The sequence below is a fragment of the Rhinoderma darwinii genome, chromosome 5, assembly GCF_050947455.1.
Source record: "Rhinoderma darwinii isolate aRhiDar2 chromosome 5, aRhiDar2.hap1, whole genome shotgun sequence".
In the NCBI taxonomy this organism is placed as follows: Eukaryota; Metazoa; Chordata; class Amphibia; order Anura; family Rhinodermatidae; genus Rhinoderma; species Rhinoderma darwinii.
In genome coordinates, this window is record NC_134691.1 from 290,972,094 (window position 1) to 290,998,262 (window position 26,169).

Below are 26,169 nucleotides of genomic sequence, written 5' to 3' on the forward strand. Positions count from 1 at the left end.
ACTTGCCACTTCCATGTAGCAAACCAGACTCCACTCCAGAATCTGGTCCCTGGGTGGCAGAGTCCTGGTGAGTATGCCCAGTAGACATTCCTTGGTCACCTGTAGTATATCTAGTGCACAATTCTTGATCACCCGACCCTGTTTTCCAGTAGTGTGTACTTTGCCATTTCCCCAGTGACCCAAGTTTCATACATTGCCATGATAGCCATTGGTATATAGACATTAGGCCTTGCGTCTTCTTAGCAGTATTATGACCGAGGTCCAACTCATTGTCTACTTTCTAATTTTATTCAATGTTGTCCAGTGATTTGTGTAAACCCTGGTGCATAGTGGTTAGTTATTTCACCCTTTAGTCGGCCTCATGCACACGACCGTATTTTTTCCCACCCGTAAATACTGGCGTAAATACGGGTCCGGTGTCACACGTATTCGACCCGTTTTGCACCAGTATTTACGGACCCGTGCCCGTAAATACGGTTCCGGTGTCACCAGTATTCCACCCGTATTTACGGGCACGGTTTCGATGCAAAATTGCACTTCACTAATCGGCAGCCCCTTCTCTCTATCAGTGCAGGATAGAGAGAAGGGGCAGCCCTTTCCGAGGTAAAAGTAAAAGAAATTCATACTTACCCGGCCGTTGCCTTGGTGACGCGTCCCTCTCTTGACATCCAGCCCGACATCCCTGGATGACGGGGCAGTCCATGAGACCGCTGCAGCATGTGATTGGCCTGTGATTGGCTGCAGCAGTCACATGGGCTGAAACGTCATCCAGGGATGTCGGGCCGGATGTCGAGAGGGACGCGTCACCAAGACAACGGCAGGACTGGAGGAAGCAGGAAGTTCTCGGTAAGTATGAACGTCTTTTTTTTTTTTTTTTTTTTTTACAGGTTGCTCTATATTCTGATCGGAATTCACTGTCCAGGGTGCTGAAAGAGTTACTGCTGATCAGTTAACTCTTTCAGCACCCTGGACAGTGACTATTTACTGACGTCGCCTAGCAACGCTGCCGTAATGACTGGTGCACACATATAGCCATCCGTCATTACGGGAGCTCCATAGACTTCTATGGGCTGCCCGTGCCATTATTACGGCCTGAAATAGGACATGTTCTATCTTTTTCAACGGCACGGGCACCTTCCCGTGAGAAAACGGGAAGGTACCCGTGGCCAATAGAAGTCTATGAGCCCGTTATTACGGGTCGTAATTACGACCCGTAATAACGGGAGTTTTTACGGTCGTGTGCATGAGTCCTATATCATGGCAACTCTGTCCTTCCAATTGTTTTTAGTCAAAGACGCACTCCAAACTGGCATTCGGTCAGTAAAGCTTTTCCCTGCCATGTGGGTAAATGGATTATAAAGCAGGATATAAAAAAAAGTTCTCATAGGTTTGTCATCCAGACCAGGAGAAGCTTCAGTGCAGCAAAACTTCATGGTCCCACGTTTCTTCTCTTAGCCTTCCTGACTTCTTTTGCTACAAGTAAAGCAGGATACAAATAAAATGCTTCAACTAACTATTTTTGCACTATATATAGTGATCTAAGATAAATCCGTTCCTCTGACTAATGTTCAGACGTGATGATAAATTGCTTTCATAAATGATAGCAATAGTTTATGTTTGGCTAAAATTGCTGACAGCTTTTAATGGGTCAGGTATCATCTTGGGATGCCGGATGTTCTCTAAAAAGCATAAACTGTCTAATATGTTTGGAAATGACGGCTACAAATGGGATTTAATGATCTAATGATGATTGTAAATGGGATTTCAAATGCACATTACCAGTTGTTTATAATGGGCAGTGTATTATAGGAATACATTACTCGGCCCATTTATCAGAAAGTTTATGCAGCCACATCTTTCATGCAGCTTACGCCAGGTTTTGGCATACACTGCAACAAAAAAAAATTCTCTAATCACAGCGTGCAACAAATTTGTGGTAAAATTTCCAACTTTTCTCATTACTTCGTAAGCCTCCATAACAGAGCCTGATACCTAGATTTCAAAGAAATTCCCAATTATATCATTTTTATAAACTTCTTCTCATATTGCCCTTGGTAACCCACATCAGAAATTCTGTATCATTTCTCCTGGTGATGGAATTGACATTGACGCTATTTTAATTTTTGTAGATTTGTGCGATATAACAAACATTTGCATTAAATTGCACATTGGATTATTGTCTGCTAACGTGTATGGGGGCCTCCTGATGTCAGGGCGATCTAGAATCGGTTGCCCCTATTTAATGTCCTTAGTGATAATCTCTGCCCTCTTATAATTCTAATCTTCCACGTTATTGCCGTGCTGGAATTTCAGACTTTCTGAATTATCAAATGCTGGAATTTCACTGTTAATAAGACATTTTCCATATATTTCAGAAATTTCACATGCTGCCTACCTGTTCTTTGTATAGTGCTTTTCCTATTATCTTTATTGTTATGTTATTCCATACATCCAGTATTATTTATTTGACACCATTTTATACAATTCCAGTGTTTAGTAGTGATTATTTTTTTGGTAATACTCTAGGCATTGACTATATTGTGTCTCGACCTTCATTAATATAGCCTAAACCTCAATTATATCCCGTCTACATTTGCTGAGTACTTCAGTACAATCTATTGTTCCCTGTAAGGAGCCATTTATGGCTGGGGAGAGGCTGTCTGTAGTTTCCTTCAACTAGATGAATGACCGTAAAAATGTGAGAAAATATCTCATCACTGTTTTGTCACATGTTCAATTCTGAGATCCTCCAATAATAATATTTGCTTGTTTATATAATATGTTAGACATACAGTATTAGTAGTTTTATTTTATTACTTATGTACTTTTTATAATCAATGTACTTTAGGTTTAGCATTTTGGCTGGTTTTTACAATGAGCGCTTATTACAAAATGCTTACTCTGCCCCCTAGTGGTATTGTATTATAAACTGTAATAACCACAATAGAAGATGAGTTTCTTTTTGTATTCGATGATTTTGCATGAAGGTAGAAGGGTGATTCATCTAAGTATACAAAACATATGAAAGGAATAATTCAAACTTCATGCCGCAATTTTTCTCAATGAGAGAAGCTTGCATCCTAAGAATGGATAGGACATGCTGTGATTTGTAACATTTGGCCATTGAAATGAAAATCCACAGAGGCAAAAATGTAACTAAAACCGTGCATGTGAACGTACTCAGACTCTTCCCAACTTTCGTTACATGCAATGTAGTTTTCTATGTAAAATTACTATATAAGCTACACTGGCAACTTTGACTTCAATGTTGCAGGGAGCCTCAGAGAACATAGCTTGGTGTATCTTCTTCTAGCTCACCTTAAAGGCTTATGTACACCTTTTGGACTGATTTTTGCTTCCTAATCAACTTTTACAGCAGTTCTATTACATGGCAGACTTTAGTGCTGCTTCAGACATAGATTCTGGCTCAGGGCTGGTCTTATCTGCTCTCTCTGTTCTCCCACTCACTCTCATGCACACGACCGTGTGTCCTGTCCAAGTCCCGTCAGTGATCCGAGGAAAGTTAGGACATGTTCTATCTTTCCTCGGATCGGAGACTCTGACCATTTTTCACAGACCCGATTCACCCGCTAAAGTGAATGGGTCCGTGAAGACTATCGGGTGCCACTCGGATGCCATTATATATATATATATATAATTTTTTTTTTTTTTTAAATCCCGTGTCCATTGCCTTTAAAGAGAATGTCTACTTGTTAAAACCATTTTGTATTCGGTTCAAAATTCTATGTTAACTAATTTTATAACACATCTCTATATGGGTGGGAACTATGTTTTCCAGCTACAGAGCACCAAATCGGGACCACATCCCTTCACACTGCCATAGAGTTAAAGGAATTGTCTCATCAGAGGCATCCCCTTTCAGAATGCGGCCCCTGGGGTGGTCAGCTAGTCTCCCCAGTGGCCGCCGCCAGCAAATACCTGATTTTGCCGGGGGAAGCCTAGGCCAGCCAGGCAAATGTAGCATAACTTGGCGGCTCTCTGTTCTGACTGGGGGTCTCTAGCAGGGGACCCCCACTATGATGCTCTGATAGGTCACATAGATAGAAGTTGTCTTAATGAGACAACCCAGTTAATTGATTGAAGTTTTGGCTGCCAGCAGCCTTCAGTAGGGGGTGGTTACTGCCGGCAGCCTTCAGTAGGGGGAGGTCACTGCCAGCAGCCTTCAGTAGGGGGAGGTTACAGCCGGCAGCCTTCAGTAGGGGGAGATTACTGCCGGCAGCCTTCAGTAGGGGGAGGTTACTGCCGGCAGCCTTCAGTAGGGGGAGGTTACTGCCCGGCAGCCTAAAGTAGGGGGAGATTACTGCCCGGCAGCCTCCAGTAGGGGGAGATTACTGCCCGGCAGCCTTCAGTTGGGGGAGATTACTGCCCGGCAGCCTTCAGTAGGGGGAGATTACTGCCCGGCAGCCTTCAGTAGGGGGAGATTACTGCCCGGCAGCCTTCAGTAGGGGGAGATTACTGCCGGCAGCCTTCAGTAGGGGGAGATTATGGAATACGCATTTATTATCAAGTTAAATGGAAGCTGTAAAAATTGGATGCATTAAGCTTCCCCTATTGGTGGCAACAGGAAGACCGAATTTTATAATTTTCATTCTATGGCTATAAAGTGGATTTGGAGCTCTATAACAGAAAAAGCAACCTCAACCCCTATAAAGATATATTATATAGATGTATTATAAAATTAATCACAGAAGTTATCTTGTGGCTTGCTTTATAATCCTTCTTTATACAACAAATACATTTGTGTAATAAATAACTTAATTTCCATCTGTTTTCCAGTTCTCAAATGCATTTCTCTTCTATATTTCAGATATTCGGTGGAAAAATAAATTTTGGGGAAAATCGATGGAAATAGTACCAGTTGGCACAACACATTTGATTCTACCAGGGTAAGACACACAGTATTGTAATATAGACATTACAGTACACAGGAAATTTTATTTTCTTTTCATAAGAAATAGTCCTACTAAATAGCTTTATAAGGTGATTGTGCGTTGTTGGTAGTACATGGTTGTAGTTTATTCTAGTCATAAAACAGCAAGCTCAGGATGAACACGGCTATAGGTCCCTTCTGGGTCATTTTTGGAATGATTTGATCAGTCAGCTATGCTTTATCTGTGGCTTCAATCTGCAGGGGCCTCATGGTAAAAAACTATAATGTATTACTTTGTACTTTTGTTGGGATTGCTTACAATTTCCCAACGTTTTAGTATGAGCTCTCAAAGGTTTTGAAGAATCGTTTCATTAAGTGATGTGTGTAACATTCAGAACTTCCAAGATTATAGGGACTAGATATGTGGGGTTTAAATTGAATGTCTGCCATTAATTGATTTTTTAAAAGTCCAGAATGTGCTATTTGATTTCTTGATTTATCTTTATAGTGGTCGGAGCTTTGTTTTTTTGATACACAGCAAGTCCCCTTCCTAGCCACACGTTCAAAAAAATAAATTTTGACTAACCTCAGCCACCACTAACAGGAGTTCAGGAGCTAACTGCATGCTATGTATTGAAGGCCCATTCACATCGCGTTTGTACTATCCGCCGAGTCCATACGTTTTTTTTATAAAAACATGGACCATTGAAAATGTATACAAACGTGTACCATTTTCTGTTCACGTCTATGTTTTTTATAGCGTGTACATTTAGCGTATACTCATACGTCGGTAAACATTTCTGTCCATTTTTTACCTAAAAAAAGTATACTTTGTTTTTTTCTATCAGTGTTCACTTTAAAAAAAAACAAAACTGAAATTTACTGTATGTAAACCGATACAAACGTATAGCATTATGTTTGCATACGTCGTCCAAACGGATGCTATTTTGGTCTATATTTGATCCATTATAGTCTATGTATAAACCGAGGTATGCGTTTCAATACTTTTTTAATGTTTACAAACGTATGCGCTCGGCGGATAGCACAAATTTGGTATGACTGGAGCAGAACTGTGTAATAAAACAGCATGCAGTGAGATTAATCAGCACAAAATGTATCCAAATGCGACATGGTGTCAAAAGGTGGACATTCACGTAAAGTGTTCACATTTACCAGAGTTTTGCCCATTGCTATGATATTACATTATAGTGATCAGAATTTATTAAAACATAAAGACTTTTTATTTAAAAAAAATCCCACAATGTAGTGTTTCGGAGAAAAAAAACTAAACAAAAAACATTAGTCACATGTTTTCTATTGGTTTTTCTTGATTGATTTCAATAGAAGCAGGTTTAGTAAAAAAAAGCAAGTAGAGCAGCTTCTTTAGCTAAGCTGTGGTGCACTTTTGGTACGAGTGCACATACCCTTATTGTATAGGAGCTGTGCCTGGTTTATTGTGGAACTTGTAAATCATAACATTCTGATTTTCTATCATTCAAGATATGGGGACCATTATGAGTGGAACAAGGTGACCTCCTGTATTCACAACATTTTAAGTGGCCAGAGATGGATAGAACATTACGGAGAAATAATAATCAAGAACACCAAAAATAACAACTGTCACTGCAAAGTCACCTTTGTTAAGGTAAAATAGTTCTAGTATGTGTATGCAGAGAAGTAATGGCATTCTTTTATTGGTTATATACTGGAATAATTTACTATAGATCTCTTTGCACTGGTTGTTCACATACACCACGTGGTCTAAAGTGTGCGGACCAAAAAACCTCCACCCTGCGAGCCCTTTATTGGAGACAGGCATGCATGGCATCTCCAAAAGGAAAAAAGCTTTCTCAAGTATGTTGTTAGTCTGACCAATGAACTAGGTTTAGAGGATGTTCGGAGAAAACTTCATTCCTAGTGTCAAATGGTGCAATCTATGGAGCCTACTAGAAGAGTTAGATCTGGGGCTGTTTTTCTGGCCTTGAGTTGGGTCACTTAGGTCCAGTGAGGAAAACGCTAACGTTTTTCAAAATGAGAAATTAGGGTGAACTGTGTTTAAAGGCTCAGCCAGGATAGGAGAGCATTAGCAACTGTGCCGCAAAGCATGGAGAATCAGAATTAAAAAGGCTTTTCCAGGTAAAATATTGACGGGCTATCCTTAGGACAGGGTTCCCCACCAATTAGCAGAATGATGATGCTCTCCCTCCATTGTTTATCAAGGCACAGGGGCTCTTCTGTACATGTGGCCGTGCATCAATTTTGCTCCTAGAAAAAAACTTAAATTGGTAAGATTGGTATGAATATAATTTTCAGAACAGTGGTTATCAGTAAGCGACCGTTAAACTAGACCTGCAATCTATGAGGCCTCCTGGAAACGCCCTGAAAAAGAATTAATGAAATGACTACAAAGGATTCAAAAGTAGAGCTTGTGTTGTAATGAGATTGAGATATCAGGCCCTGTGGTTAAAAAAAATTGGTGAGGGTTTGGCAAGAGAGCTAAGAGGGTGGTGATTAACAATCGGCATTTCACTCTTTGACAATTGGTTGTTGGAGACCAAAGGGCCCACGTGCAGTTCTGCACAGGGACCCTCTGCTGTCTCTGTCCGCCTCTTGCATACATAGAGCTCAGTTATATGGCATTTTTAGTTTCACTTGTTCAATAACTATTGTTGTATATTGGGTACTCAGGTATTTTAATAACTTTAAGATCTCCCTTTGTAGGCAAAATATTGGAATCCAAATGTGCATGAAATTGAAGGATCAGTGATGGACAGGAATGGTAAAGTTGTATATCGACTGTTTGGAAAATGGCATGAAAGCCTGTTCTACGGGTCCCCTTCTTCACCAATCTGCATCTGGCGGACAAGTAAGTCCAAAAATGTGTATTTATGGCTAGTACAATGGGGTTATTTTCACAGTAAAACTAGAAAGTAGTCAAATAGTTTATTGGGTCATTTTAACACTTTTAGCCATAGAAATCACCAAACAATGAAATGTAATGTGCAGCTACTACACAGAAATGTCCAATACTGTATGTACACCTCGTTAAATTCCCCTAAACCCAAAAATAGGAACATATTTAATATCCTGTAATAGGGAGATCTTTGTGTCTTTTTTTACCTATTTCCGCATGGAGTATTATGGTGTCCCACCTCCCTTATGTCCTCTGTATAAAAACTGCCTCATAAATGCTACTTTTTAAGCCAGTTAGGATGGGAACATAGATGTTTATGGAGATTTGTATCTGCACTATCCACCTCTGACCGAAGCATTGTCACATATGAAATCTGCTTGTAACGCAACAAAATATAAAGTTACTGTATTAAAGAGGGTTCTCCAGTCATTTCTCACATTTTACCATAGCAGCCCCCTGGGATGTCTGTACCTAGGAGTGTGATCAGGGCCAGGCAGAGTAGACGGCCATCTACGTCCAAATTTCCTTGGACAATCTAATTGGACACTGTGCCAGAGATGCGATATTTGCTATAGATTCTGGGTTTGATGAGCCGTTCCCTTTACTGCAACTAATTGATGATTGGTTGTCCAGCCAACCGCTTTCATGCTGGACTTGGGAGGGCTGGGGTCTGTCGTATTCTGAAACCCATTCCTTGGGCACTAAAATGGCTCATCTCCCTCTGTCTGTACCCCACATTCCTGCATGATCTAATAATTCAGTGACATGAGGTGTCTGCACTTGCTACCCACTCTAAAGGGACACCTTTCCCCCACGTGCCCCTATAATGATCCCATCTTCTCTGTATTATGCTGGAGGAGTTGTGGCACTTTCTAGTAGGAAGTTCTGGCTTTGTCCTGACCACTTGCTGCCACTGAACCATTAGATCATGTGGAACGACGGTGCAAACAGCCCCATACAGTATAGACTTTATGTATAAGTTGTGAGGGTTGTCATGCTCCCCTTTCCTTTACACGTAATTATTCCTATTTTATATATGTAGTTGTCTTTTTGTGTTTTTTTTTTAGTTGCGTTTGTTGCTTTGTTTTATACATACACTACTTGTTTCTGTTTTGTAACAGACCCTATGGCTAAGGATTCTGAGCTGTACTATGGGTTCACAAAGTTTGCACTACGGTTAAATGAAATAGAGCCAAAGACAAAGCCACTGCTACCTTCTACTGACACCAGGCTCAGGCCAGACCAAAGGTACGATTTTACTTTGCATCTGTTGTTTTTGTAGCTTTTAGTGACCTATAGTAAAGGCTATATGCTGCTGTGCTTCGTGTATGCTGCTGTAGCGAAGACGTGTCATTTTGACATGTAACAGCAGCAAGCCGTTACTGTATGCAGTGGTGATGTGAGTGAGAGGTCATCATGACTCAACATGAATGGGCTGCAACAGTACCTTATCATGAGGACTCCTCTGCGGAGTAAAAAAATGCCAGAGGGCAGCGTCCAGGGAACCGTTGGTGTAAGAGTTTTTTTGTTGTATTAACCCTTTTTTAGTTTATTAAAATAATTTTATAGGGCTGAATAAAACCTTTAAAGGCTATGTGTACCATTGAAAATATTCTTTGTATTGCTCCAAAAAAAATGATTACAAATCTCATACCATTTTGGGTTTACAGCTCCTAGGCATATCTATATGTCTCCATGGTTACAGACTTCAAGCTATCCCTGTATGTAGACTGATCCTGCAGTCCTATTTCCTTCCATCTGTCTTCTACTGCTCCTACCAAATGTATGTTTAGCACGTAGGTAACCGATGGAGTATGAGTGAAGGATCAGCCTATACACATCTGGCACAGAAGAGCTATGGCATGTTATCACTAGATTGGCGAAGGGTTTCTCACTAGCAGATCTCCCACAGCGAGAAGATTGAATTGAATACAATTTGCACACCGTTTCACTATTTTGAACCTACATTTGCAGGAATTTGTATTTATTTGCAATAAGTTCTACCTGTATAAAAATACTTCTAAATTAGATCTATGACTGATTTGTGAATATTGGTCTGAATGTGGTCCTATGAAAATAAATTTTAGCATATGTAAGATCAAGTTTATAAAAAGGTAATTTCTGAAGCCAATTTGGATCAATTTACATTGATTGCATAGTTTTCATAGATACCCCCTCTCCCCCAAACCCTCCCCCCCCCCCCCCCCCCAGTTCCAGCCAAAATATCTTTATTAAATGTAGAGGTATTGATTATTTTAAGAAGTTTGGAGAAAAGTTTTGTGACACTTTGGGAATTGTTACGTGTCTGTATAAATAGACACATGATAAATGTTTTGCATTTCAAACTGTCTGACCTAACTTGAAGGTCAACTGAAAAAAAAAAAAATTCATGCAGAAACGAATTTTAAATAGGGCACCGAGAGCTGCATCATGTAACAGCCACAGCTAAGTGGCATTCTCAAGGGTACGTTCATCTCCATTGCTAATAATGTACGTGTGGCTTTTTTTTTTTTTTACAGATTGCTTGAAGAAGGGAACGTGGAGGGAGCAGAAGCCCAAAAACAGAGGATAGAGCAGCTGCAGAGAGAGAGGAGAAGAGTTTTGGAAGACAACAATCTAGAGCACCATCCTCGGTTCTTCAGGTGTGGATCTATTTGTTGCTCATTTCTTTGTCCTATAAAGACACATTATTAATGTGCCATGTATCTGTACACTTTTTTTGCATCGTTAAAGGGGTTGACCGCTTCAGACAACCCATATCCACAGGGCCCGGACGAGGGGTAGACGTATAGGCGGACTAGGATGCCATTGAAGGAGGGGGCACAATTTATAGCTTGAAGAAGAAAAAAACTTTACATTTCTACAACCAATTGGATGCATTGTCTGAGCCACCAAGAATGCTTATGACACAACCGTACATACATATGTGGATGCGTACAGACAAAAAATGCATATTTAGCAGAGCCGAATGTGCATGCTACTTGGTGGACCAGGGCTAAAAGCTGGGGGCTTAACTATTGTCCATCTGACAGGGACCATGCTAAACTTCAGGTACCAGGAGTGCTGGATTTCAATTTGAAGCCTCTGCCTTGGGCATCAAGAGGGCATTTGATGTACTAGAGAGCAGCTCCCCCATTTATTGGTCAGTCGAGACCCCCCCCCCCCCGCCCCCCCAGTAAAGCACAGCGCTCTGTCTGGAGGACCTTGACAATCTTTGCATTAAATAGACAGAACATGGATTTCAGTGGTCACTGTTTAATTCTTAATTTCCGCTTCAGGAAAACAAGGTATTTCTCGTCACAGCCCCCGGCAATAACCGCTAATCATTGGGAAACCTCTGATGAGAACAGATGTCGTCCAAACCACATGATCCATTTTAATGAGAATCATTTTAAAGCAGAACGAAATAATAAAATAGACGTAAAATAGACATAAATTATGACCGTAAATACAGTTGTTTGAGAGAGTGCGCATTACAGTTCAGACATAGGTGGCTTAATGTAATAATACATACAATCTAAAAAAAATTGCTCATCGGTGTTCAACAGGGGCACCTCAAAAACTACTAGCAAAACCAAAATAAACACTTGAAGAAAATGAATGCCCAAGGCAAATATATAACAAAATAGAATAGTTTATTAATGTATCAAAAAGATATCCAGATACAGATAATCCGTTAAAAATGTAAGAGAAATATGGAAAGACTACAGCACCGTAGACGACCACACTTACGATACTATCACCTCAATATCAGTTTGTCTGCATATGTAAATAGAGCAAAAACTGCAGTGGTGCATGCACAGCGTATAATGTGTGATGTCGAACGCCACTGCATGATGCTAATTATGGTGAAAAGCTCCGCCAAACAGATGAATCAATGCAGTAGTGCATATAGGCAAGTGAAAAGAGGTGCGATATACCACCAAGCACAATGTGGAAACCCCAAGACAATAGTGAGCAAAAGCCACATATAAGTGGCTAGTCCTGAATTAGGAAGGGCAAGCAAAAAACCTGTGCATGGATATGTAGAGAAATTAAAAATCACCCAAAGTCATAGTGCTGGCAAAGAGGTTAGCTGTGCTCTAGCTTTGTCAGGAGGCCGTGCAAGTAAATAGGACAGTGGTGCAATACCATGCACGGCTGCTACACATGTAACGGCGCGTACAAGTACAAACGGAGAGTATAACCATGGAAACAATAGAGAGGCTGAGGCACTTGTACGAGCGCCTTGGCACCCTCAAACAGCTGATCAGTGGGGGTGCTGACAGCAGGACCCCCCCCATCTAATATTGATGGCCTATCCTCAGGATAGTCCATCAACTTGAATTACCCAGATAACTCCTTTAATAAGCTACTCTATTTTGTTATATATTTGCATTGGGCATTCGTTTCCTCAAGTGTTTGTTTTGGTTTGGACTAATTGCCCATAGCAACCAATCAGAGATCAGATTTCATTTCTATAATGGCTTTAAAATATAAAAAAAGAATGACGTTGGGTGACACTAGATACATTTTCTCTTTGACAGCTTTACTACAGGAGACTCAGAGTAAGAACAAGCGTTTTTTGCTTACGCTTTCAGCCGAAATTTACTAAATCTGATCCGCTGCATAAATATAAAAAATGTTCATATAAGTGAGTGTTATTTATTGCTGGCAGGCTCTTCTGCAGGATTGTCCAAGTATCAAATATTGTCAAAGAAATTAGGGACATGGCTACAATCAGTTCTGTGTTTCCACACCACAATGCTATTTAGCAGTGCATAGGGAGCGGACCATGAAAATTATCTTGGTATGAACATCTGTCATTGGTGACATTGGCAAAATGCTGAGACCTATAGCTGCTATTTATGAAGGAGGTCCCGGATGATACGTCAATGCAGTTCATGTGTAATATTCTTTGTACTGCAATTCAACCAACAATCCTTGGCTGTATCTACATGTAGGGCAGTGTTTAGGATGTCCATGGACAAGGAATGCATACAGATTTTTATGTGTTTGGGCTCCATGTTCGGATCTGTTCACATCTGCGTCGTGGCTTCTGTTTATAACCGAAGCCACGACACCGTGCCAATTCTGCAGAGATGTCCATGGTTTTACTAAGAAAAATTTGACGGAATCTTCAACGTAGGCTACAGACGGAAGCTTCAGATGTGTACATGGCCTTATCATACACATTACAACTATAGTTGAAGTTCCAAAGATCTCAGCATGAGAATCAAATTAACCCAGAGAGGTGAGATTTATTAAAACTAGTGCAACGGCAAAGTAGTAACCAATCCTATTCTTACAATTACTTACGATTTGGAAAATGAAAAGCAGCGATCTGATTATTGTGAACCATGCCTAAATTTTTTTTGTCTACAAAACTTTTCTTACATGAGGTACATTATATTACAAAGTATAGGCACCACCTGGTGACTTACTGCCCCTTTAACCCTTTCACTGCCAAGGACGTATATCATGACTTTAAAGACATGAAAGGCGCCCATGGGTGTAAAGTGCTTGGCGCCGTTTTTACAATGTGCAAGGTATCTACGTTCATTAAATATATGGGTATGGGGTATAATATGATTTTTTTTTGTAATTCAGGTTATATGTTTGTATGTCAAAAGTGTGAAAATTGTGGTGTAGGACCCAGTCTGTGGGACCCATCACTGTGCGGCTGACAACTGAGCTAATTTTATTGTTTTTTAGTATAGAATAAAGTCTACGGCTCCTGATTAGAACATTGTATTCTGTGCGTCATAGGCTGAAATGCTTTATCTGCTGCCGATTTTTCATAAAGAATGGAAATTATTTTTTGAGTGACAAGTGCATTTTTCTATCCACAGAAAGTCCAGTGATGACACATGGATGACGAACGGCATGTACTGGCAGCTACGGAAAGATCCAGGCTTTGCTAAACTAGATTGCCCCATATTGTGGTGATGACAAAACCGAGCAATTTTCTGTACTACTGCTACTTACAATCATGCTGAAACAGATGAACATTGCAGTATATTTATTAAAAGACGATACTGGAATTTACGTTTGTAGTATCAGTCTTTTATCAGATATCTGCCCACAGGGCCCATGCGTTAAATTGCAGCAAATCAAGATCGTCTCCACTTGTTTGTTATAAATTGGACCTTCTGCAGCACCTGCTGCCATTGTATAGCTACACAGACATCACGTACACAACACTTCTGCTCCTTCTAGAAATAAAATACATTGAAGTTTGCTACAATGGATAGTATCGGGTCCTAATGTCCAACCAAATTGCTTATTTTAGCCTCCATTGGTAAAGCGCCTATTTCCCAGGCCACTAAAAGGGATGGCGGTTACTTCTCCAGCATGAAACATCTGTGCTTTGTTTCAGCAAATGTAACGTATCTGTAGTAATATAAATACAGCTAAATCCGAGTGTCTGCACAGGAGCGAACAGCTTCATTAGCACTTAAAGCCATTAGCTTACAGAACCACAGGAAATGATGAGCACTCTAAAATGATCTCTTTAGTGAGAAATCCATAAACACGTGATGTTGTTGAATTTTAAGCACTTTAAATAAATCTAAAGTGGACAGACGTGAGATTCCAGACCAGGCCATACAGTGCAATACACTATAGAGCCAAAACGGCTGATCCTGGAAAGGTCACGGGAGCTTTCTGGAGTGGATGTTTTGTGAATAATGTATTGGATTAATGATCAGAATTCATACGACAAAGTTTTACATTAACAGAATTAAAATTCCCCTCCCCCATTGTGAACACACTTAATCAATATTATTTTGTCAGAGAAGACAAACATGTCAACCTTCCTTCACTGTTCAGGATGTCAATTGATTAACGGGTATTTTATTGTTGAGAAAACCTTACTTGCTTATCTTAAGCTAGTGAATGAAATCCGATTTTTGTTACGGTATTTCAGAAATATCAGAGACACTTGCTGCTGATCTCATCTCTATGGTGATAGCAAATCTGTCCCCCAATATCTGGTGTCAGAAAACTGAGATTTGACAGGTTGAATTTTAGCTGTCCAGATCCAATTGTTTTCCACTAGATCAGCAGCACAGATGTGGTCTACAACCGCTTATCTCCCTGTAGAACTAACATACATGTTTACAGGAAACATAGTGGTCAGCCAAAGTACAACCTTGGTATCCGTTGGTGTGATGTCTTCTTAAATGCATATGTCTATACGTGTGGTTGTGCCGCCAAAGGACTAGATATGGGGGTCAACATTGGGCACACAAACAGCCTATTTTCTATGTGACTTTTAAAAGTATTAATAGGAGTTTATTAACTAGTCCGTTTATTTTGACAGAAGGGCCTCTTTAACAGCACCAATGCACTGTTATTTTCTGTATGTGAATAATTTCTCATCCGTGGCAGTTTTATGATATAGGAAATTGCCAGTACTCTAGAATTATTACAGTTAGTGCTTTCAATGAGTGAAATAATTGACTGTCAGAGTCTGAGGATGGGACATTCTTGAAGAAAAAATGATTTCATGATCTATTTTAGCAACATTGTTTTGTGAATTTTTAATAACCGCACATCAGATAAAGGAAAGGGTAAACTCTACTTAGCGGAAATATGGCAAATTGTTTCAATGTAAAGGCCCTTTTACACAGGCCAATGATCAGACAAACTAGCATTCATATGAATACTCATTCCCGATCATTGCCCTATGTAAACAGGGCAACGATCAGTCAAACGAACAAACGCTTGTTCATCGGCTGATCGTATCATTTATGCAGCAGAAAAATATTATCGTTGTCGGCAGCGCATCTCTCTTTGTAAACCACGAGATGCGCTGCCGACATGATAGAAATGTATGGGGACGAACGATCGTGGTAACGATTGCTCGTCCCCATGCATTGCTCCTTGTGAAACGAGCGTCGATCACGAGCTGTCTCATTGATGCCGCTCGTTTTGGTGGCCCATATCGGGCCGTGTAATAGGACCTTAAGACAAGTTTGTGTTCTGCTGCATGTTCTTGTGTTTGTCACAACTAATTTAAGGTGACTTCTACTGAAAAGACATGAACGTAACAAGTCTTAATTTATTCCTAAAGGTAATCCTATTCTTTGTATGTAAGGATGTACTGTTTGAGGTAGTCCCAACACCAGGGGGGTCAGAAAAATGTACTTGAATGCATTGTGTATTCATTTAAACACATGCACGGTTTATATTTTCTGTTTTTTCTAAATATTGTGTTTTATATTAGAAAAAGGACACAGGGTCTAGCATTCACAACATAGTATACAGTAATGAAATATAAGCAACTATGTATAGTAGATGCTTAAAGAGACTCCAGGAAGAGTGGTGTTTCCAGTTGCAGACATTCATTCTTTACAACACACAGTAGACCATGCTAGAACCTTACATTCTTGTGGAGAGCCATCATCAAGGTGGTAGCACTTCTGATTATAGAGATAAAGATGATTCCAAGAATTGTGGATCCCCAGTTAAGGCGCTTTTACACCGGCCAATTTTGGCCAGTGCAACCAGCGGCGATCAATGAGACAGCTCGTTGATCGGCGCTCGTTTGCACCTTTCACAAGGAACCAGTATGGGGATGAGCGCTCGTTACTTCAATCGCTCGTCCCCATACATTTCTATTGTGTCGGTAGCACGTCTCCCTGTTTACACAGGGAGATGAACTGCTGACAACGATAATATTTTGAGCATTTAAAACGATACGATCAGCTGATGAACGAGTGTATGCTCGTTCATCTGCTGATCGCTGCCCTGTTTACACAGGGCAATTATCGGGAACGAGCGTTTTCTGAAGGTTCGTTTGCCCTATAATTGGCCCATGTAAAAGCGCCTTTAGCTTTCTCTTCTGTTGGACTGCTGCAAAATTAAAGGAAGCAATATTGGAGCTGACAGAGGACACATTGTCTCCCTACTGGAGTTCTTCTGTAAAGTTAATGAACACCATTTAAAATAAAAATCTTAATAGGTTCGAAATTCTGTGCTGATTTAATTTTTTAATATATCTTTATAGTGGTCGGAGTTGCGTTTTTTTTTTTTCTCTATAAAGGTTTTCCTAAGCCTCTGCATAGACATGGAATTAATCGCTAAAAATTTGGCTGTAGGTGCCCTAGAGGGAGTTTTGAAGTATACTGCATACAATTTATACGTTGAGCAAAATAATAAAACCATATGCAGTAAGCTCCCCCTAGTGGTGGCTGTAGGCAGTCAGAATTGTAACATTTAACCTAATGGCTGTGTGAAGGGAAGCAGGTGATCTTGAACTCCTGCCCCATAAAGAAATATTATGGGATTATTCACCACAGAATGTTGGACCTAAAAAAAAATCCAACAAAATGGTTTTAAAAAGGTGGAGATTCACTTCAACGACATCTCTGGCTAAACATGAAAATGTTGGTTTGATTGTAGTTGATCCCTGACCCCAGAAAACCAAAGATGCTTCTGCTGACTCCTTGCACTAAAAAACTGATTGGGCGTTTTCCGTCTATTTAGAACTGACATTGTCTGGTTAAAACTAAAATGCAAGATTACACTTGGCGCACAACAAATCCTAATCAATGGTAAAGTAAAGCATTAAGTTACAAAATCCAGAAAAACACTTGACCAAATGAAGACAAGCGGTTTGTTTACTGTTAATGGACCCGTTTTATATTGCCTGTAGCGATTTTTAGAATGTTGAATATCTATTCATTAATATTTCATGTTATTTGACTTCATCCTCATGAATATTTATTCAAAAAACAAAAATAGCTTCCTCCTATGTGAAGAAGCGTTATTCTATTTAACCAAGAAGACCAAGATGATTGGATGATGTGGTGGGTGCTGTTGGCGTCTGAAAGAAATCACCAGTTGGCATTCACTTTTTATTTATTTTTGGCCTGTTGAATAGCCTATTAGCCACAAATGTTATGTTACGTTTCTGTCAAGCATTGTTATGTTAACACTGTCCGTTACTAAACCAATGTCCACTTTTGCCTTCGAATATGTAAAAAATGTAAAATTACGCTGCTTATACATGTAATCTGTCAATTGGAGCACCGCAATAACTAGTTAAGTAATATAAATTGTCACAGTTTTTTTTTTTTTTTGTCCTGTTTTTATTAGTCTATTAATGTTTCTTATCCTCAACTGAATGTATCAAATTATATATTTTTAATAACTGTGACAACAAAAGCTATTAATGTCTTCCATAAATTAAAAAATAGCCTTAGTTATGCTGTACAAATAAAGACACATATACAGTATGTATATACCTAATATTTAATCAGAAAAGCTGCTAAGACTTTTACCTATAGAGAAATAATTATTTGTGAGTATAGCATGACTTCTGTATGATGATGTAAATAAAATTATTTCACAGTACATAGATATTTGTGCAAGAATTTTTTCCTTTTTTCTTTAACACTAGAAGTTTAACAATGCATTCGGAAAGTCTTCAGACCCTTAAACATTTTTCACATTTTATTATGTTGGTCTTGTGCTAAAGGGGAAAAAAATTGAATTTTTACATCATTCTGCACTTAATACCCCATAATGATAACGTGGAAACAGAATGTTCGTAACCTTTGCTAATTTATTGAAAAGGAAAAACTAAAATATTGCATTGACATAAGTATTCAGACTCTTTACTCTGTACTTAGTTGAAGCACCGTTGCTAAGAGCCTCCAGTCTTCTTGGGTATGAGATGCCATAAGGTTTACACACCTGGATTTGGGGATTTTCTGCCATTCTTCTCTGCAGATCCTCTCACGCTCTGTCAGGTTAGATGGGGACCATCGGTGGACAGCCATTTTCAGGTCTCTCCAGAGATGTTCGATTGGGTTTAAGTCAGGGCTCTGGCTGGGCCACTCAAGGATATTCACAGAGCTGTCCCTAAGCCACTCCTGTGTTGTCTTGTCTGTGTACTTAGGGTAATTCTCTTTTTGGAACATGAACCTTCGGCCCAGTCTGAGGTCCAGAACACTCTGGATCAGATTTTCATTAAGATTATCTCTGTACTTTGCTCCATTCATCTTTCCCTCAACCCTGACCAGACTCCCTGTTCCAGCTGCTGAAAAACACCCCCACAGCATGATGCTGCCACCACCACCAGGGATGGTATTGGGCAGGCGATGAGTAGTGCCTGGTTTCGTCCAGACATGACGCTAAGCATTAAGGCCAAAAAGTTCAATCATGGTTTCATCAGACCACAGAATCTTGTTTCTCAGTCTGAGTACTTTAGGTGCTATTTTGCAAACTCCAGACGAGCTTTCATGTGTCTCTTATTTAGGAGAGGCTTATTTCTGGCCAGTCTACCATAAAGCCCAGATTGGTAGAGTACTGCAGTGATTGTTGACCTTCTGGAAGTTTCTCCCATCTGCACACAGGATCTTTGGAGCTCAGCCAGAGTGACCATTGGGTTCTTGGTCACCTCTTACTCCATAACCCTTCTCCCCCGATTACATAGATTGGTGGGCCGGCCAGTTCTGGGAAAAGTCCTGGTTGTTCCAAACTTCTTGCATTCAAGGGCTTGTCCACACATAACGGAATTGCTGCATAAAATTTCTGCTGCATTTCTGCTAAAACTAGCAGACATTCCGCTGTGGAAAAACCGCACCATTTCCTGCATTTTTTACTGCAGAAAATGGTGCGGATTTTGCGGCGTTTTTTTTTCCAATTCAGTCGACTTTCCGCAGCAGGTATTGACATCCTGTGGAGTGAATAATACGTGAATTTTACACAGAGTGTGGATGAGATTTGTTAAATCTCACCCACTTTGCTGCTACTGTATTCCGCTTTGTATTTTCCGTCCGCAATTCCGTATGGAAAATACGCAGCAATTCCGTTACATATGGACAAGCCCTTAGAATTATGGAGGCCACTGTGTTCTTAGGAACTTTCGAAGCAGCAGAAATTTTCTTGTACCCTTCTCCAGATCTGTGCCTCCACACAATCCTTTTTTTTCTGAGTTCTACAGGCCGTTTTTTTTCTCATATCTTGGTTTTTGCTCTGATATGCATTGTCAGCTGTGGGAACTTATATAGACAGGTGTGTGTCTTTCCAATCATGTCCAATCAAATGAATTTATCACAGGTGGACTCCAATCAAGGTGTAGACATTTCAAAGATAATTTAGAGAAATGGGAGGCCCCCAGAGCTAAGTTTCAAGTGTCATTTGAAAAAGGTCTAAATACTTATGTCCATGCAAAATTTTAGTTTTTCTCTTTTAATTGCAAACATTTCTGAAATTCTGTTTTCAGAATGATGGGGAAAAACGTGAATATTTTTATTTTAGCACTAGGCCGCGACATCACAAAATGTGAAAAAAGGGAAAAGGTCTGAAGACTTTCCATATGCACACATAATGTTTTGTTCCTTAAATTCTATGCAGCTTTTGACTAGAATTCTTTAGATTCATGTCTGCCGGTTACAATAGAGCTTACTATATGATAATTTCGGTTTTCTGGTTAATTGTTTAAAAAAAAAAAAAAACTTGGTTTTGATATACACTATGTGGACAAAAGTATTGGGACACACCTTTCATCTGCCCATACATGTGCAGCATGTAATGGGCAGGGCTGCACAAACCCTGGTGCACTTTACTTTTTTTTTCTACCCTCCTCCATTATTTAGATATCGGTGCCGTTATATTTGGCGCCCGATATTTAAATAACCCCCTGAACTGTCAATGGGGTGTGTAATGGCAAGGGGGCGTGTTACTATGGCTGTGACACGGACAGTGTTACAGCAAGACCTGGAGAGAGGAGATCTCCTCTCTCCAGCTCTTACACTGTCCGTAGCAGTGACATGCCCCCTTGCCAGTTCAGCAGAAGACTTATCCCTCAATGGCCGCTGCTATCAAAAGTTCATTGCCGTTATTCTCTCTCCTAAACTCCTACTCCGACTGTAAATAATGGTCTGCAAACATTTCACGCCTTTTATCGTAATAATCCGGTGTCCCGTTGTACGCACAAACCAGAAGAGGACATCAATGCACAAGCGTGGGATTTAGTGTGCTGGGGAAAGGCGAGGAGCTGTCAATCAAAAGTAAGGAGGCGGGGTAAACTCGGAAATGCTTGAGAAATGAAGATTTGACTCTTCAAATGAAGATCTGACTCTTCTGCTCATTAGCATACAGTGCAGGAAGACTAAAAAGCTGAATACTAAAGCTAAGGAGCCGACTAAGAAGACAATTATAGCTTATATAGAAATGATTTTTCACCCACTACCCCCTGGTATTGCTGGTTTAAGAGGTGAAATGCTGGTGACTGGTTCCCTTTAACCTCATCGAACACCTTTTGGATGAACTAGAACGCAGATTGTGAGCCTGGCCCTCTCGGCCAACATAAATATCTGACCTCAAGTGCTCTTCTGGATGAATGGACAATAATTCTCAAAAAGACACTCTGGAATCTTGTAGAAAGCCTTCCCAGAAGTGTAGAAGCTGTTTTAGCTGCAAAGGAGGGACCAACTCTATATTATTGTCTATGGATTTAAAATGCGATGTCATAAAAGCTCCTGTATGTGTAAGTGTCCCAATACTTTTGCCCATATAGTGCATATAAAGGACCCCTTCTTGCAAGGCAGTAATGATAGCCAATATGATACAGAGCTTTATAACTACACACACATGCATCTGGCTGAATATATTGATCTTTGATATGCAAAACATTCCTCGTATTGAATGCTAGTTAGAAGGCCTGGACTAAAATAGAGGTAATTGTGCTCAAAAGCGTAAATCAAGACGTTTATGTGCACCCTACTCATCAAGTGGGTTTACCAGCCTAAAAGGCATTTTCACTTAATAAACTGTAAAAAATGAAAGAAAAAAGCACCTCATGGTGCAGAAATCCCAATACAATTTGGAAGAGACACGATACAGGTGTAGGAGTGAACCTCACCTGGGCAGGTTGTGCGATGTCCAGGCACAATACTGGTTCTAAGCAATGAATGATGTAGTTGCAGCTGCTTCCTCACCGGTGGGACAACAGAGTTACACAATTTAGTTTTTCATTAAATCCAGGGGAAAAAAATGTGGAAGCCAAATAGCGCAACTTCATCACAAATGAAAGACCTCCTCCAGTAGGTAATACGGAATTCCAGTTTTTAATCTGGTTAATAGGGTGATGCATTTCGACACCGAACTGGCGTCTTTATCAGACCACATACACATATGTATGTGATGTAATGTAGGCCGACTGTAAAATATTGTAGAATGTTACTCAAGAGAAGCGTTTTCCTTTATGTAGCATAAGACAAATTGTAGCAGGACCGAATCTACTTTTCCGTCACTTTTAAATGTTACCACTTGCACCTGCAGTGTTTTCTCTGGTTACAGCTTTCTGCTGCCCTCTAGTGGAACTCTTGTAAATCTTTATGCAATAAATTCTTAAAGAGGCTCTGTCACCAGATTCTCAAATCCCTATCTCCTATTGCATGTGATCGGCGCTGCAATGTAAATAACAGTAACGTTTTTAGTTTTTTTTTAAAACGTTCATTTTTGGCCAAGTTATGAGCTATTTTATATATATATATATATATATATATATATATATATGCAAATGAGCTTTGAAATGGACAACTGGGCATGTTTTTATTCGTATGTCCAACTGGGCGTGTATTGTGTTTTTAACTGGGCGTGTTTACTTGTTTTACTAACTGGGCATTGTGGAGAGAAGTGTATGATGCTGACGAATCAGTGACCAATCGGCATCATGCACTCCTCTCCATTCATTTACACAGCAGCATCACGTTCTTACTAGAACGATGTGCAGCCACATAGACAAGTGTCCTGATAATGAATACACATGACCTCCAGCCTGGACGTCATGTGTACTCAGAATTCTGACACTTCTGAATCCTTTCTGTGAGATTTCCAGCAAGGGAAACGAAATCTCGTTTACCTCGTAATCTCGCGAGATTACGTGCGGCTTGCTAAAATCTCACAGAAAGTGTCAGAATTCTGAGTACACATGACGTCCAGGCTGGAGGTCATGTGTATTCATTATCAGGACACTTGTGTATGTGGCTGCACATCGTTCTAGTAAGAACGATGCTGCTGTGTAAATGAATGGAGAGGAGTGCATGATGCTGATTGGTCACTGATTGGTCAGCATCATACACTTCTCTCCACAACGCCCAGTTAGTAAAACAAGTAAACACGCCCAGTTAAAAACACAATACACGCCCAGTTGGACATAAAGAATAAAAACACGCCCAGTTGTTCATTTAAAACCTCATTTGCATATATATATAAAATAGCTCATAACTGAAAGTTTAAAAAAAACAAAAAAACGTTACTGTTCTCTACATTGCAGCGCCGATCACATGCAATAGGAGATAGGGATTTGAGAATCTGGTGACAGAGCCTCTTTAAAGAGGCTCTGTCACCACATTATAAGTGCCCTATCTCCTACATAAGGAGATCGGCGCTATAATGTATGTGACAGCAGTGATTTTTATTTAATAAAACGATCTGTTTTCACCACTTTATTAGCGATTTTAGATTTATGCTAATGAGTTGCTTAATGCCCAAGTGGGCGTGTTTTTACTTTAGACCAAGTGGGCGTTGTACAGAGGAGTGTATGACGCTGACCAATCAGTGTCATGCACTTCTCTCCATTCATTTAGGCAGCGCATAGGGATCCTGTTAGATCGCTATGTGCTGTTTTATACTTGCACATTAACGATACTGAAGTGTTTAGACAGTGAATAGATATTCCACGGGATGTCTATTCACAATCTCTGCACTTCGTTACTCTGTCTGTGGTAGTTACAGCAGAGCAAGCGTAATATCGTTGTAACCTGTCATTTACAGCGTAATCTCGCGAGATTACGCTTCCTCTGCTGTAACTACCACAGACAGAGTAACGAAGTGCAGAGATTGTCTTTCAGCATTTGGCTTTCAGCATATTTTTCCTCACTACATTCCAAGAGCCATAACTCCTTTATTGAAAAGGTTTTTTATTCATTTCTGGGGTTTTTTTGTTTTTCTTTTTATAATTGTTTAAGTATGTAAAAATTGTACATATTTTTTTCAGCAGACTGTACAAAAAAATTCTCTTTCGCAACAGTTTTTTTTAACATCAGTCATTCAACACCCTAAATAAGTTTTTACGATTGTGTGTGTGTGTGTGTGTGTGTGTGTGTGTGTGTGTACATATATATATATATATATATATATATATATAGGTGTGTGTATAGATTTTTATTTTTTATAACTTTCATTTGATAAAAACTGGTTTTAAAATTGTGTATATTCTTGAGGTTAATTTTCGTTGTAAATATTTGTAATTTTAACGCATTATTTTATTTAACTTAAGTTAATTTTATTTTTTACTTTTAAATATAATTTTTTTCTATTATAGTGCATTGTAATACTTATGTATTCCAGTGCCACACTGCCTGTGCATGTAAAAGGGATTCGCACAGGACAGCCATAGGGGACTTTGATAGGCCCAGGGCTGTACTTAAATACCATCATCTCTGGCGATATCACTGGGGCTGATGATCAGGAGGCAAAGGGAGCCCCCCTCCTGTGGATTTTTGTCAAAAAAATTTATGATAGGAATACTCCATCAACGCTATAGTGTTGCCACGTATTAGAGAAAACACAGCTTTAAAGAGGCTCTGTCACCAGATTTTCAAACCCCTATCTCGTATTGCAGCAGATAGGCGCTGCAAAGTAGATTAAAGTTGTTTTTTTTCAAAAACGAGCATTTTTGGCCAAGTTATGACCATTTTTATATTTATGCAAATGAGCCTTTCTTAAGTACAACTGGGCGTGTTTAAAGTTATGTACAAGTGGGCGTGTATTGTGTGTGTACATCTGGGCGTTTTTACTTGTTTTACTAGCTGGGCGTTGTGACTAGAAGTGTATGATGCTGACGAATCAGCATCATCCACTTCTCTTCACAAAGCCCAGCTTCTGGCAGTGCACAGACACACAGCGTGTTCTCGAGAGATAACGCTGTGACGTCACTTCCTGCCCCAGGTCCTGCATCGTGTCGGACTTACCTGCAAACGCCGATTCTGCTGCAGAATCAACTGTAGCCTCTGGTGCCGATGTGTCCTCGCTCGTCCGACACGATGCAGGACCTGGGGCAGGAAGTGACGTCACAGCGTGATCTCTCGAGAACACGCTGTGTGTCTGTGCACTGCGAGAAGCTGGGTGTTAACGAAGAGAAGTGGATGATGTTGATTCGTCAGCATCATACACTTCTATTCACAACGCCCAGCTAGTAAAACAAGTAAAAACGCCCAGATGTACATACACAATACACGCCCAGTTGTACATACACAATACACGCCCAGATGTACGCACATAATACACGCCCACTTGTACTTAAGAAAGGCTCATTTGCATAAATATAAAAATAGTCATAACTTGGCCAAAAATGCTCGTTTTTGAAAAAAAAAAAAGTTACTGTAATCTACATTGCAGCGCCGATCAGCTGGAATAGGAGATAGGGGTTTGAAAATCTGGTGACAGAGCCTCTTTAACATTGGGTTGCGGCCACTATAGTGAGCCGCCAGGCTCAGGGAGAAGCTTCTGTTGTGCTGTTCTCCTCCAACCTATGTAAATCATAGTGAGCCGGAAAACACTTTCATCCAATATAGCTCATTATGCTCGTGGGACCTGTCACAAAGTCATGCTATTCGCGTTTAGGGCAGTATGATCTTGCTTAAAGGTCCCATTTAAAGGGAATGTGTCACCAGAATTTTTATTTTTTTTTCAGTTAAACAATTAGTATTTAAGTGATTACACATTGTTTTAATTTTTTTTATTTTTTCACAAGTCAGGAAATATTTTAAATTAGATTCTAATTTATAACATTTCCATGTGCTGGCCACTGGAGGGAGCAGTTCCCAAAATTGCATGGTCAATGTGGTAAAGCAACCTCATTGATTTATGCTTCAAATTTGGGGTGGACACACTCTCCTCTAGTGTCCTCACACAATCCCCCCTCCCTTCTTCTGCTAGTGCCAGGAGAAGGAAGGGTTTGAATGTCTTAAAACCTCCTACACTGTGTGCTGCCATTTTCTGAGCGACTGCACAGTGTAGGAGGATTAGATACAGGGCTCAGCAGACAGTATCACCCGAACATACACGAACATAATACACACGAACATAATACACACATCAAACACGAACATAAATTACTTGCTCCTGCAGCCACCTCGGCTGGTCTACGCTCCTCTTCCTTGCGCCTTCACTTCGTTGAACATATGGCCGGAAGCCGCGGCCGGAAGTTATCATCGTTAATTGACAAATACAGAGATGAAAAAAAATGTCAGTCCCATAGAGAAGTAACCGTAAGAATACATTAAAAAGAAAAAAATGAGCTGCGCTGTTTTCTTCTTCGTGATCGGAAATCAGTCGGAACACAGAGAGGTAGAACGGGGTT

The 26,169-nt window shown here is 40.0% G+C and overlaps 1 protein-coding gene and 1 long non-coding RNA gene across 4 annotated transcripts in view; one reads left to right on the plus strand and one right to left on the minus strand.

Annotated features, from left to right (window-relative positions):
- OSBPL3 (oxysterol binding protein like 3) overlaps positions 1 to 17,582 on the plus strand; it is a 141,500-nt gene extending 123,918 nt beyond the window's left edge. For all 3 annotated transcript variants that reach the window (XM_075827271.1, XM_075827273.1, XM_075827272.1), the window contains 6 exons: positions 4,829 to 4,907; positions 6,392 to 6,536; positions 7,613 to 7,757; positions 8,927 to 9,053; positions 10,325 to 10,447; positions 13,637 to 17,582. In XM_075827271.1, the coding sequence (XP_075683386.1) occupies positions 4,829 to 4,907; positions 6,392 to 6,536; positions 7,613 to 7,757; positions 8,927 to 9,053; positions 10,325 to 10,447; positions 13,637 to 13,733 (716 nt within the window). In that variant the 3' untranslated portion in view covers positions 13,734 to 17,582. The remainder of the gene's footprint in view (positions 1 to 4,828; positions 4,908 to 6,391; positions 6,537 to 7,612; positions 7,758 to 8,926; positions 9,054 to 10,324; positions 10,448 to 13,636) is intronic.
- The window catches only part of LOC142651961 (uncharacterized), a 76,382-nt gene that overhangs the window by 38,373 nt on the left and 11,840 nt on the right, over positions 1 to 26,169 (minus strand). The gene's annotated exons all lie outside the window — the stretch shown is intronic.